General features: G+C 44.9%; 1 protein-coding gene across 2 annotated transcripts in view; it reads right to left on the bottom strand.

The window, feature by feature from the left end:
- Window positions 1-4955: 4955 nt before the first annotated feature.
- Window positions 4956-13968, bottom strand: part of grid2 (glutamate ionotropic receptor delta type subunit 2) — a 938240-nt gene continuing 929227 nt past the window's right edge. Inside the window, exons 16-17 of one of the 2 annotated variants that reach the window (XM_033022403.1) lie at window positions 13090-13131; window positions 4956-5801 (exon numbers count right to left, since the gene is read on the bottom strand). In XM_033022403.1, the coding sequence (XP_032878294.1) occupies window positions 5379-5801; window positions 13090-13131 (465 nt within the window). In that variant the 3' untranslated portion in view covers window positions 4956-5378. The remainder of the gene's footprint in view (window positions 5802-13089; window positions 13132-13968) is intronic. The other variant, XM_033022410.1, reaches the window with a different exon arrangement.

Here is a 13968-nt window from a genome sequence, read left to right as displayed (position 1 = left end):
GATACAGCATGGAAACAGGCTTTTCGGCCCATCGAGTCCACACTGACCACTGATCACCTAGTTCTATGTTATCCCACGTTCTCATCTACTCCCCACACACGTAGGACAATTCACAGAGGCCACATAACGTACAAACCCTGGAACTTTAGGATGTCGGAGGTTACCAGAGCACCTGGAGGAAACCCATGCAGTCACAGGGAAGCTCTGTATAGTGACAGCACCTGAGGTGAGGATGGAACCTGGGTCTGTGGCACTGTGAGGCAGCAACTCTACCAACTGTGTTGGCCCACTGTGTAACGGTGTGTTGTGTGGTCATTTGATTAACTATAGTGCCCAGTCAATATCAACTGCATTGTTCCTTGGCCAGAAACATCAGTCAGGGGGCAATATCAGTGAGCGGCAAGCTGTCTGGTTATACAGTAGCTGGAAAATTGCCGGATATAGCAGTTTCAGGGCTTTCTGACACTAACAAGGAGGAAGAATAATGTGGTCATAGCATCTTACAGTCATAGAGATATAGTCATGGCCATAGGGTCATAGTCATAGAGTCATATTGTCATGGTCTTAGAATCATGGCGTCATAGGGTCAGTGTTATAGGATCATAGTGTCATAGGGTCATAAGGTCATAGTGTCATAGGGTCATAGTGTCATAGTCATATAGTCATAGGGTCCTAGGGTCATAGAGTCAGAGTCAAAGGGTCAGAGGGTCAGAGTCATAGGTCATACAGTGTGGAAACAGGCTCTTCAGCCCAACTTGCCCACACCGACCAACGTGCCCTAATTACACTTGTCCCACCAGCCTGCCTTTGGCCTATATCCCCCTAAACCTATCCTATCCATGTACCTGTCTAAATGCTTCTTAAACAATACAATAGTACCTGCCTTCAGCTACCTCCTTTGGCAGCTCGTTCCACATATCCACCACCCTCTGTGTAAATAAAGTTACCCCTCAGGTTCCCATAAAATCTTCCTCCCTCTCACCTTATACGTACGTCCTCCGGTTCTTGATTCCTCTACTAGGGCAAAAGACCACCTCTTCCTCTCATGGTTTTGTACACCTCTACAAGATCACCCCTCATCTGCTGAATGTAAAAGAGATTTCCTGGATCAGGAACAAAACTCAAAGTACTGGAGGAAGTCAGTGGGTCAGGAAGGAATAAGATAACGCTTCGGGTCAGGATCCTTCTTCAGACTGATTGTAGTAGGAGGAGAGAAAACAGAGTTGGGGGACAGAACTAACGTGACAGGTGGCAAGCACTCCAGTACTTTGTGTCTTGTTTTGTAAACCAGCATCTGCCATTCCTTGTTTCTGCAAGTGATAGGTGGATACAAGTGAGGGGAGTACGATTGGCAGATGGGTGAAGTTCTCCCCACCACCTCTTTTTACCACCGACCCTCTACTACAATCAGTCTGAGGAAGGGTCACAAACCGAAATGCCTTCATTCCCTCCGCAGATGCTGCCTGACCCGCTGAGTTCCTCCAGCACTTTGTGTTTTGCTCAGGATTCCAACATCTGCAGTTGCTTGTGACTCCATTGTCCTGTATCGGTAGGTGATGGTGGTGGTGATGGTGGTGGTGGTGGTGGTGGGGTGCGGAGGGGGTTGGTTGTCCACAAACCTCCACTCTGGTGGGCAATGGGAACTGAACTCACCACCAGTGCTGCACAGACATAAAAAAGCTTAACAATCTCACACGAGCAATTAAGGTCATGGAATGCTTCTTGAGCTGACATACCCCAGCGACCCCTCCACTCTTTGGACTTTAGAAATACAGCGCAGAAACAGGCCCCTTGGATTCCTATTAAATCTCTCCCTCCTTCACCTTAAACCTATGTACTCAGGTTCTTGATTTTAGCTTACAGACGGTTATAATTCCAGCTTGCATCATAAGCTAGCACAGAGCAAAGTGTGCGCCAGGATACCAGGTATAGACCAGCATGGTTCACTCATTAAGGTCACACACTGGGGTGGGCCACTGAAGGAGCAGAATTCCTTCCTGCTCCGACTGAAGTGCGAGTGGAGTTGCAGCAGATGCAAGCATTGTGCATGCGGTCAACGTTGCTTGGATGAGCCTGCACAGCCGTTGCATGTTCCTCCCACTTGTTTGCTCCTGGCAGGGGCAGAATGAAATGCACTCATTTCAACAGGGATTCTCAGCGGTCCCTCTGCTACGACTGTGACTGGTAAACGAAGACCTTGTAAATACCAGCGGTACCAACCTGCAAGCAGTGAAATGCATTAAAGGGTTCATGGTTCCACCTGCAATGTGGTCCTCGCCCTGCCTTTTGACTGCGGTGACATCTTAATGAAGAATTAACTGTCGTGTAGAGATACAGATAGGAGAGGGGGAGGGTTGTTCTTTGCACATTTTCATTCCTCTCGTTTCCCTTTCCCCTGATTCTCAGTCTGAAAAAGGGTATCAACCCGAGACGTCACCTACTCCTTTTCTCCAGAGATGCTGACTGACCCGCCGAATTACTCCAGCATTTTGCGTCTATTTCCAGATAGGAGAATTGTTCTCTGAACCCCTTTGACAGGAGCAGCCACTTCTTGCATTTCCTTCTTCCAACTTATCTCTTCCTTCCTGTACCTCCAAGCTGTGTTGCTTTGTCTTCCCACCAATCTTCTTTTCCTTCATGCTAACTCTCCGGAGGAGTTTTGACAGCACGTTGGTCCGGCAGCCACTGGTTTGTGCAGAGCCCTTGAAGTCAAGGCAACGAGTTTCAAGGATCTGCTCGTCATGAGGCGAGGGCAGAAGCTCGTAACTTTATTGAGGAATTGTGGAAATGGAACTCAGCAAGAACCCAGTGAGAGATTAACCTTACCAACAATACCCAGCCATGCACTGCTAACAGACACCATTGGCAGAGACACTGAACTCCAAAAATAGCATGGCTGGCGTCAAATCAAAGCTGCACTGACTAACAACATGATTGGTCTAGTCTGACTATCTCTGATGAAGATGATAGCTGAAGAAGGGTCCCAAAGTCGAAACGTCACCCATCCTTTTTCTCCAGAGATGCTGCCTGACCCACTGAGTTACTCCAGCACTTTGTATTACCAGTCTCTGCAGATCCTTTCTACACATTAGGTCAAGGCTGCACATTGACTAACAACATGAATTATCTGGCCGGACTATCTCAGATGAACCTTCTTTCTCTCAGGATAAACATCTTCACCATATTGAAATCCAGCTTAATTCAATCCACCAGCTGTTCTGATGCTGCCTTTTCCATCCCTAGAAGCAATCATAATCCCAAAGCTCCAACACTGATGACCCTTAGTTCTTACAGGACTTGTTTCCCAAAGACAACCAGCTGTGAAAAGTGTAGCCGGCTGGCTTCTGTAAGCATCTACTGCCTTGTTCATTATCTCTCGATTGCAACATATTAATGACATGTGTTGGCTCCTGCTTAATGAGCTTCCCAACTTCTTAAAGCCACGTCAATACAATAATAAAGCTCCCATATGTATGAAACTAACAGACCGGCTAGCCTCCATGTAGAGATGCGATGTTATTTTAACCAACACTTTATCTCATAAATTTTAGGAGCTGAATTATGCCATTTGGCCCATCAAGTCTACTCCACAATTCAATCATGGCTGATCTATCTTTCCCGCTCAACCACATTCTCCTGCCTTCTCCCCATAATCCCTGGCACCCTTACTAATCACAAATCTGTCAATCTCGGCCTTAAAAATAACCATTGACTTGGCCTCCATAGCCGTCTGCGGCAATGAATTCCACAGATTCACCACCCTCTGATTGAAGAAATTCTTCCTCATCTCCTTCCTAAAGCTACGTCCTTTTATTCTGAGGCTATGACCTCTGGTCCTAGACTCTCCCACTAGTGGAAACATCCTCTCCACATTCATCCATTCAGTGTCTCTTCAATTTACAGAATGCAAAAAGATCCATGCATGCTCCCATGTGTAACAACTTAAATTTCAAACCAAGTTGATGAAATAAATTGTTTGTCGAAGTTTAGCCTTTAATAAAACTGGCTGTTTAAAGGTTTGAATCACTAGCCCACTTCATGTGTTGCAATCATTCCTACTTTTTCTTTTGGGACGATATTGTCTGGCCAATCAGCTGGAAATGTTGCTGTATACAATTTCTCTACAGTTTGCACCACATTAACATAATTAAGGCCACATTCAAGGGTAAATTTAAGATGGATTTTAGAGAATATTTCTAAGACTATGAGGAAACTGTGAAGCCATGTGAAGACATAGAATCATACAGCAGGGAAACAGGCCCTTCGGCCCAACTTGCCCATGCTAACCAAGAAGCTACACTAGTCCCATCTGCTTGCGTTTGGCCCATGTCCCTCTCAGGTTATAAGAACTACTTGGATCACTAGCAAAGAGCTAGCATTGACCTGATAGGATGAATTGCCTCCTTCCGTGCTGTAAGATAACATGAAAGCTACCAGTTTAACTTAGGTAATTTTACAGCTTTGGTTAGTTTATGTTTCAGCTCAATTTGTTTTTAATTTTTTGAGTGATCTTATATTTTGTTGTTGATAAATTTAAATGTAACTGTTGAAAAGCTTATGCGATGGTGTAATCCGGTCTCCAAAGTATGTCCATACTCCGGTGAGTTTTTTAAAACAAAATGGTGCGCTACTGATCTAAAGAGCTAATATTTGCTATTTACTGCCCATTAAACAGCTGTGATGAATCGAGATATTTAGCATTTTGCTTCCTTCAGTACTGGGAACAAGGGCTATGCCCAATGAGGATGTTTTGACATATACATCAGGCAATAGTGAAGTTACTAATACCCTGGAAAAAAAGGAACAAGTGACCTTTGGCAGGCCAGGATTTATGGAAACACTGGATTTAATCTAAACTGTACAATAAAAAACACCTGCCTATTGTACAACCTCTAGATGTTTTTGCCCTTCCTAAAAAAATTATGCAAGGATCACACACGCACGCACACACACACTCACACACGCACGTTAAGTTTATTTCCTTCTTTTAAACGTTATGCCAGAAATATCTCTACAAGCACATGACGGCTTCATATATAAGCAACCGTTTAAGATGTAGCATTCTGGTGTTTGTGGCCTGAATGTTTGTTACTTTTAATAGCAAGTCGTGCTATTGGGTCCTTTAATGGGTTACCACATGGAAACTGTCACCAGCTAAAGCGTTGAATCCAGATGCAGCAGAAATAAAACATACTTGCTTCAAACAGGCTGGAGTTATTGCGATTATATCTGAGTAAGCTGTAACTAAGATCCTGGCCGTCGTTTTTTTTTTTTGTTTCTTACAAAGAGAAAGTATGTTCAGGTTAGTCCTACCACGGATTTATGGTCTCACAAACCAAGTCCCTGGTTGGAAGGAGAAAGGGCTTGAACTGCGGTGCTCAAATAGAGGTGCCTCTGTCGGGGTCATTGTTGAGGTTGTACACAGATGATGGAGTTGGCTGGTAGGGGATTGAGGACATGGTCTTAATGGGACTTCTGAAGAAGCCACCGTTGGGTGCCCTGCTTCGGAAGGGGCCAGTTCGGTGGTCGGGCATTGGACCGAACGAGAAGCCGGAGGCGGCTTTCGCTGAGAGGCTGCGGCTTATAGTCTGAATCTGCTCCGGTATGAAGGTGGTGGTGGTGATATGCGTGTTCCTGAAGTCGCTGATCTGCTCGAGGGCCTGCCGCGTAGGGATGGTGTCGACCTCCAGAGGGGTCAGGTCGATGGATGAGGCAGAGTACTGCTTGTGGGGGCTGTCGTCGTCAGTGCAGAGGCTGTTCACTCTCCTATGCAGGTGCTCCAGGTCGATCTCCTTATCGTCCTGTCAATGGGAGAGAAACAGAGAGAAGGGGGTTAGAACCAAGCTATCTGTCAACAGCGGAGATGGAGCCAGTCAAAACTATTCATCCCTGCTCAGGAGTTTCTAATCTGAGCCAATTTCAGTGGCAGTGATGGTCAGACCCTGCAGGAGGAAAAGTGATGTGATACCTTCATTGGTGGACTTTAGAAATATGGCGTGGAAACAGGCCCTTCGGCCCACTGAGTCCATGCTGACCAGCGATCACCCCGTACACTAGCACTGTCCTACACACTAGGGACAATTTACAATTTTACCAAAGCAAATGTATCTACAAACCTGCACGTCTTTGGAGTGTGGGAGGAAACCGGAGCACCTGGAAAAAACCCACATGAGCAAACCCTCATGGGTCACTGGGAGGATGGAGTAACTCCATACGGACAGCACCGGTAGTCGGGATTGAACCCTGGTCTCTGGAGCTCTAAGGCAGCAAAAACTACCGCTGCACCACTGTACCACCCCCAATGGTATTGATATTGGCTCCTGATTATCGCGTACTGTTATAGAGCGTTAAGCTTTTGTTTGCTTACTACCCCATCAAATCAAGGAAAAGTCACAAAGCGCTGGAGTGAGGGCAGCGCAGTGAAGCAGCGGTATAGCTGCTGCCTAACATTTACCATGGGTGTCTGTCTGTAGGAGTTTGTACTTTCCCCCTGTGACTGTGTGGGTTTTCTCTGGATGCTCTGGTTTCCTCCCACATTCCAAAGACATGCAGGTTTGTAGGTTGCTTGGCTTAGATAAATTGTCCCTCGTGTGTAGGTTAGAACTAGTGTACGGGGGTTGCTGGTCGGCGTGAACTTGGTGGGCCGAAGGGCCTCTTTCTACGCTGTATCTCTAAACATTCAACTTTCTGACTGAAAGGAAGAGGGCCCCACTGAGTTTACCATGACGTCACACTTCTAATCAATGTTGATAGTATTCAGTCCTGGGTTCTGCCCTGATGTCAGTGTCCACATTATCTTGTATTGCACATTTCCTAAATATACATACTAAAATGGGAATTCAGCTTGGTGCTGAGAAGTACCATTGTGATATGTAGGACATAGAACGTAGAACAGTATGGCACCAGAACAGGTCCTTTGGCCCACAATGTCCATGCCAAACACAATGCCATGTTAAACCAATGCACGTGATCCATATCCTTCATTCTCTGCATTTCCACGTGCCTATCTAAACGACTCTTAAACGCCACTTAAACGCCAGCATCATATCTGCCTTGACTACCACCCCTGGCAGCACGTTCCAGGCACCCACCACCATCTATTTAAAAAAAATACTCCCCAACATCTCCTTTAAATGTTGCCCCTCTCTCCCCTTAAAGCTATGCCCTCTAGCCTTTGACATTTCCTCTCGTGAATGGTATGATTTGACAGGGTACCATGTACATGGCATGTGAAATGCAGTGCACCCAATAAATGGTATCGGTGGCACAGAACTAATTCAAAACATAAGCTGCAAGGAGAGGTTGGACAAACTTGGATTGTTTTCACTTGAACGGCGGACGTTGGGGGAGATCTGTTAGAAGTGTATAAAATTCCAAGAGGCAAAGATCGGGTAGATAGTCATAACCTCGGTAGTTAGTCTTTTATTATGTCTGCTGGAAAGAGATAGAGGGTTAGACTGAGATTAGTGTAATTGAAACATGACTTTCAAAGATTATACATCTAGTTATTTTTCTCATGCCAGTTGAAATTGATCCATTAGAACCTTCACAAACAATATCACATAAAAGCAACCTCAAGCAGTCATGGGGAAATTACAATGAGTTTACGATTTTGTGACCTTGTGGTGTGTCAAATCCATGGAAATACTGTGCAGCTAAAGAGTGTCAAGAGTCACAAACTTAAAACAATCGGTCTGCTGCTGAGATTCTGTTGTTTTTGCACAACACTCATTCCTTGATAAAGTGAACCAATGTTTTAAGGACTCCTAAACTATTCTCTATCAGTGGCCAGAGAGTTGTGCTGCATAACAATATGTGGTCAAGCAGCCAGAGTCTAGTAGCTAAACACCGCAGTCAACAAACAACTTAATATGAGGTTTTGATGTAGAGTAGTTAAAAATAAGAAGGTCATGGTCCAAGGATAAGTAGGAGGAGAAGGTTCTCACCCCGAAATGTCACCCATTCCATCTGTCCAGAGATGCTGTCTGTCTCACCAAGTTAATCCAGCATTTTGTGTCTCGATATATTATTTTAAGTGTTAGGGGCCTGTCCCACTTAGGCGATTTTTCAGGCGACTGCCGGCGACTGACACACACACATCACTTCCTTCACCAGCCATGTTATGCAGGCGGGGGACAGGGCAAGCGGGGGGAGCGCTGTCTGAGTGAAATTCACACGGTGCAAAGCCAATGTGATACAGACACACACCGCGATGAACAGGAAGGTTAACGCTGTAATTAAGATGGTGAAAGCACAGTGTATGGGAAGGGTCATGTAAGTCCTTTAAAAGAGAGGGGAGAGGGGGGGAAGAGGGGGGAGAAGGGAGGGAGAGGGGGGGGGAGTGGGAGAGAGAAGGGATGGGGAGAAGGTGTGGGGAGAAGGAGTGGAGACAACCTTTAAGAAGCCAGAGATACACGGCTGTGAAACCAGAGATACACGGCTGCATAGTCTCCTGCAGTCACCTAAAAAGTCATCCAACTAGAACAGGCCCATTCTGGGCCTGTCCCAATTAGGCCACTTTTTTGGCGACTGCAGTAGCCTCTGTGGTTGCCACATGGTCGCTACATGTTCGCGGGTGGTTGCTGGGAGTCGCCTTCATAGTCGTGAGGAGTTCCCGCATTCTGGGAACTAGTCGTGGCCTCATTATCGTCACTGCAAATTTTTCAACACGTTGAAAAATTAGCGGCGACCAGAATGAAGCCGTCATGGAGAGTAGGGAGAATTCTCGTGCCGTAGGTGGGTCGCCAGGAGGTCCTAGTGGGTTGCCAAGAGGTCGAAGGTTCTTGTAGGTTCTCGTAGGTTGTAGCTGGTGCTGACCGGTGAATTTCATTGGCTCATTGGGGAAAAAAACGTAAGCAGTAGTTTTCAGAACCAAGGATAACCGACCGGTAATGTTAAATGTCCGCCGAGCTTCACAGCCGTGTATCTCTGGCTTCTTAAAAGTTGTCTCCACTCCTTCTCCCTCCTGTCTCCCCCTCTCTCCCCCTTCTTTTAAAGAACTTACCGGACACTGTGCTTTAAACGTCTTACTTCCAGCGCCAACCTTCCTGTTCATCGCGGTGTGTGTCTGTATCACCTTGGCTTTACACCGTGTGAATTTCACTCAGACAGCGCTCCCCCCGCTTGCCCTGTCCCCTGCCTGCATAACGGGCTGGTGAAAGAAGCGATGTGTGTGTGTGAGTGTTTCACAAAGAGTGTTCTTTCAGTTGCCGTTCCAATTGCCGGTTTTTCAGGCGACTGCCGGCGACTTGACAGTCGCTGGCAGTCACCTGAAAAATCGCCTAAGTGGGACAGGCCCACAACTCTCTGGCCACTGATAGAGAATAGTTTAGGAGTCCTTAAAGCATTGGTTAACTTTATCAAGGAATGAGTGTTATGCGAAAACAACAGAATCTCAGCAGCCCGATTGTTTTAAGTTTGTGACTCTTGACACTCTTTAGCTGCAAAGTATTTCCATGGGTTTGACACACCACAAGGTCACAAAATCGTAAATTCATTGTAATTTCCCCGTGACTGTTGAGGTTGCTTTTATGTGATATTCTTTGTGAAGGTTCTAATGGATCAATTTCAAATGACATGAGAAAAATAACTAGATGTATAATCTTTGAAAGTCATGTTTCAATTACACTAATCTCAGTCTAACCCTCTATCTCTTTCCAGCAGACATTTCTTCCTTGAATGCTGATAGAACTGGTAGCTTAACTGGTAAGTTTTGATGGAGCAACTATATTTGTCTGGTTAATGGAGAGGGGAGATGGATGAAGGAATTTTTTTCTTCAACTTTTTCTTTGAAGGAGCAGCTTTTGAGATCAATTACAGAAGTGGTGATACAAGTTTATCAGTAATAGAACTGGTGATATAAGTTTATAGGTATTCTAAGAGGTGATATGTGCATGATGGATTCATTGTGCTCACCTTATATGTTGTACTGAGCCAATCAAGTGTAATAGAAGGCGATTTAAATGCATTAATATCACAGGCAAATTATCTTATGCTAGCCTACAGGGCAACACAATGGTGCAGTGGTAGAGTTGCTGCCTTACAATACCAGTGACCCGGGTTCGATCCTAACTATGGGTGCTGTCAGTACAGAGTTTGTAGCTACTTCCTGTGAATGCATGTGTTTTCTCCAGGTGCCTAGGTTTCCTCCCACATTTATACCGTGTGGGTTTGTAGGATAAATGGCCTCTGTATATTGTCCCTGGTGTGTATGATAGAACTGGCGCACAGGGTGAATGCTCGTAGGTGAGGACTTGGTGGATCAAAGGGTCTGTTTCCACCTTGTGTCTCCAAACTAAAAATCAAACATTCTGTGGTTAGCAATGATTTGAAAATGTAACAGTACATTACAACTATCAAAAAATATATGTAGATTCTCTTTGTTTTGCATGCTATTCAAAGAAATCAGATAATACTATACAGAAATACAATCACACCAAACTCAAGTACAATAGATAGAGCCAAGGGGAAGATACAGAATGCAGAATATAGTTCTCAGCATTGTAGAGCATCAGTTCCATAGACAAAGTCAAATGTCCACAATGGCGTAAAGGTGAATCGGACCGTACCCTAGCTTATGGAAGGATCATTCAGAAGCCAGATAACCAAGAGGAAGAAGCTGTCCGGTGCTGTTCTTTAAACTTTAGACTAGAGATATAGCGTAGAAACAGGCGGTTTGACCCCACGAGTCCATGCCGACCCGTGATCACCCTGTACGCTTACCTACATACACGAGGAACAAGTTTACAATTTTTACACCTTAACAAAGCTACTCTCTATAAACCTGTAAACCTGTACACCTTTGGAATGTGAGGGAAGACCGGAGCACCCGGAGAAAACCCTTTCGGTCACAGGGAACACGCACAAACTCCGTTCAGACAGCACCCGTAGTCAGGATCAAACCCGGGTCTCTGATGCTGTGAGACAGCAACTCTACTGCGACACCACTGTGCTGCCTTCTCACACACAATTATGGACGAGCAATAAACGTTGGGCTTGTCACCAATGTTTACATCCCAAATTGAAAAATTGTGAATTCATCATCCGCGGCGAATCCTCATAACCAATGTTGGCAGATGTGGACACCTGTCTCCCTTCTCCCCTCTTCCAAGTTTTAAAGAACTTGTGCATCTCAATTCTTCATTTAGTTTAGTTTTAAGATAGACCATGGAAATAGGCTCTTTGGCCCTTCGAGTCCACATTGCCCATTGATGACTCGTTCACACTAGTTCTATGTTATCCCACTTTCTCATCCACTCCCCACACACTAGGGACAATTTACAGAGGCCAATTAACCTACAAACCTACACGTCTTTGGGATGTGGGTGGAAACCGGAGCTCCCGGAGAAAAACCCATGTCGTCACAGGTAGAATGTTCAATCTCTAAACTCCACGCACACACGCACAGCACCAGTGGTCAGGATTGAACCCGGGTCTCTGGCACTGTGAGGCTGTGGCTCTAGCAGCTGTGCCACTGTTCTGTCCCTTTCTGTGTTCTATCAGACCTTCTCCAGAGTTCTATCCATTTTCCCAGTGCATCATGGCTTACGTCCCTGCACCTTCTAGGTCCAACAGTGACCTCCATAATGTTTGGGACAAAGGCCCATTAATTATTTATTTGCCACAATTTGAGATTGGTAATAGAAAAAAATCACATGTGGTTAAAGTGCACATTGTCAGATTTTAATAAAGGCCATTATTATGTATTTTCGTTTCACCATGTAGAATTTACAGCAAAGTTTACACATAGTCTCCCCCTTTAAGGGCACCATAATGTTTGGGATACATGGCTTCACGGGTGTTTGTAATTGCTCAGGTGTGTTTAATTGCCTCCTTAATGCAGGTATAAGAGAGCTCTCAGCACCTAGTCTTTCCTCCAGCCTTTCCATCACCTTTGGAAACTTTTATTGTTGTTTATCAACATGAGGACCAAAGTTGTGCCAATGAAAGTCAAAGAAGCCATTATGAGACTGAGAAACAAGAATAAAACTGTTAGAGACATCAGCCAAACCTTAGGCTTACCAAAATCAACTGTTTGGAACATCATTAAGAAAAAAGAGGGCACTGGTGAGCTTACTAATCATCCACAGCTGATGACAGAAGAATTCTCTCTATAATAAAGAAAAATCCCCAAACACCTGTCTGACAGATCAGAAATACTCTTCAGGAGTCAGGTGTGGATTTGTCAATGACCACTGTCCGCAGAAGACTTCATGAACAGAAATACAGAGGCTACAATGCAAGATGCAAACCACTGGTTAGTCGCAAAAATAGGATGGCCAGGTTTCAGTTTGCCAAGAAGTACTTAAAAGAGCAACCATAGTTCTGGAAAAAGGTCTTGTGGACAGATGAGACGAAGATTAACTTATATCAGAGTGATGGCATAGACACATGTATAGACACATCCTATCTGCTCAAGTTCAAACAAATGCTTCAAAACTCATTGGCCGGCGGTTCATTCTACAAGACAATGATCCCATACATACTGCTAAAGTAACAGAGGAATTTTTCAAAGCTAAAAAATGGTCAATTCTTGAGTGGCCAAGTCAATCACCAGATCTGAACCCAATTGAGCATGCCTTTTATATTCTGAAGAGAAAACTGAAGGGGATTAGCCCCCAAAACAAGCATAAGCTAAAGATGGCTGCAATACAGGCAGAGCATCGTCAGAGAAGACACCCAGCAACTGGTAATGTCCACGAATCACAGACTTCAAGCAGTCAATACAGGCAAAGGATATGCAACAAAATACCGAACATGACTACTTTCATTTACATGACATTGCTGTGTCCCAAACATTATGGTACCCTGAAATGGGGGGACTATGTATAAACTCTGCTGTAATTTCTACATGGTGAACCCAAGATGTATAAAAATGGCCTTTATTAAAATCTGACAATGTGCACTTTAACCACATGTGATTTTTTCTATTACAAATTTCAAATTGTGGAGTACAGAGGCTAATACATAAATGATGGGTCTTTGTCCCAAACATTATGGAGGGCACTGTAGACCCTTCACCATACTCCCAGAGTATAGTAATGCCACATTACCCCATCCCATCTATTGATTCTGATTCCAGATACCTACCAAATTGTACACCTTGTTCTCCATCCCACTGTGTAGAAACGGCTTTAAAATGGTAAAGGATAACAATTAAACGCAGAAAGAAAAAGTTATAAAATAAAGACCGTTAATTCAACATTTTTATAGAAAACCAGACCAAGGGGGACCCCTTGGGTCCCGTCCCCTCAAAGCGTGGTTGATGGGCGGGGCCTGCGGCGTCACACACACACTAACCACACGGGGGGGAGGAGGGGTGAGAGGGGGGGTGAGAGGCGGAGGGAGGGGGGGAAGTGAGGGGGAGGGGGGGGGAAATTATAGACTAGTCTTCAAATAGTAACACAAATCCAAAAATGTAAATTAAGTATTTACTATAAATCTCTATGCTACATTGGTATAAAACAGCGCAGAACCCGGATTCACTGTGACATAGAGTTGTACAGCGTGGAAACAGGCCCCTTGGCCCACACTAGTCCCACCTGCCTGTGTTTTGGACAATGTCCTTCTAAACCTGTCCAATCAATGACACAGGGCAGAACAACCAAAAAGGCTAATATCATGCTTGCTTTTATTGGTCGTGGCATTGAGTATAAGAGTCAAGAAATTATGATGCAGTTTTATCGGACTTTGGTCAGGCAGCATTCGGAGCATTGAGTGAAATTCTGGTCACCCCATTACAGGAAGGATGCAGTGGCTTTTGAGAGCGTGCAGAGGAGGACTACTAGAATGCTGCCTGGATTAGAGGGTTTCAGCTACAATGGGAGATTATGGATTATTTGGATTGTTTTCTCTGGAGCTTTGGATGTTTTGAGGAAATCTGATGGAAGTATGTAAAATTATGAGATGCATAGATAGGGTAGACCAGTGATTCCCAACCCGGGGCCATGGCAGATCTCAGGGGGGGGC

Source organism: Amblyraja radiata, chromosome 1 (assembly GCF_010909765.2).
Source record: "Amblyraja radiata isolate CabotCenter1 chromosome 1, sAmbRad1.1.pri, whole genome shotgun sequence".
In the NCBI taxonomy this organism is placed as follows: Eukaryota; Metazoa; Chordata; class Chondrichthyes; order Rajiformes; family Rajidae; genus Amblyraja; species Amblyraja radiata.
The sequence above is the reverse complement of the archived record's forward strand: the minus strand, read 5'-3'. Positions and strand labels throughout refer to the sequence as shown.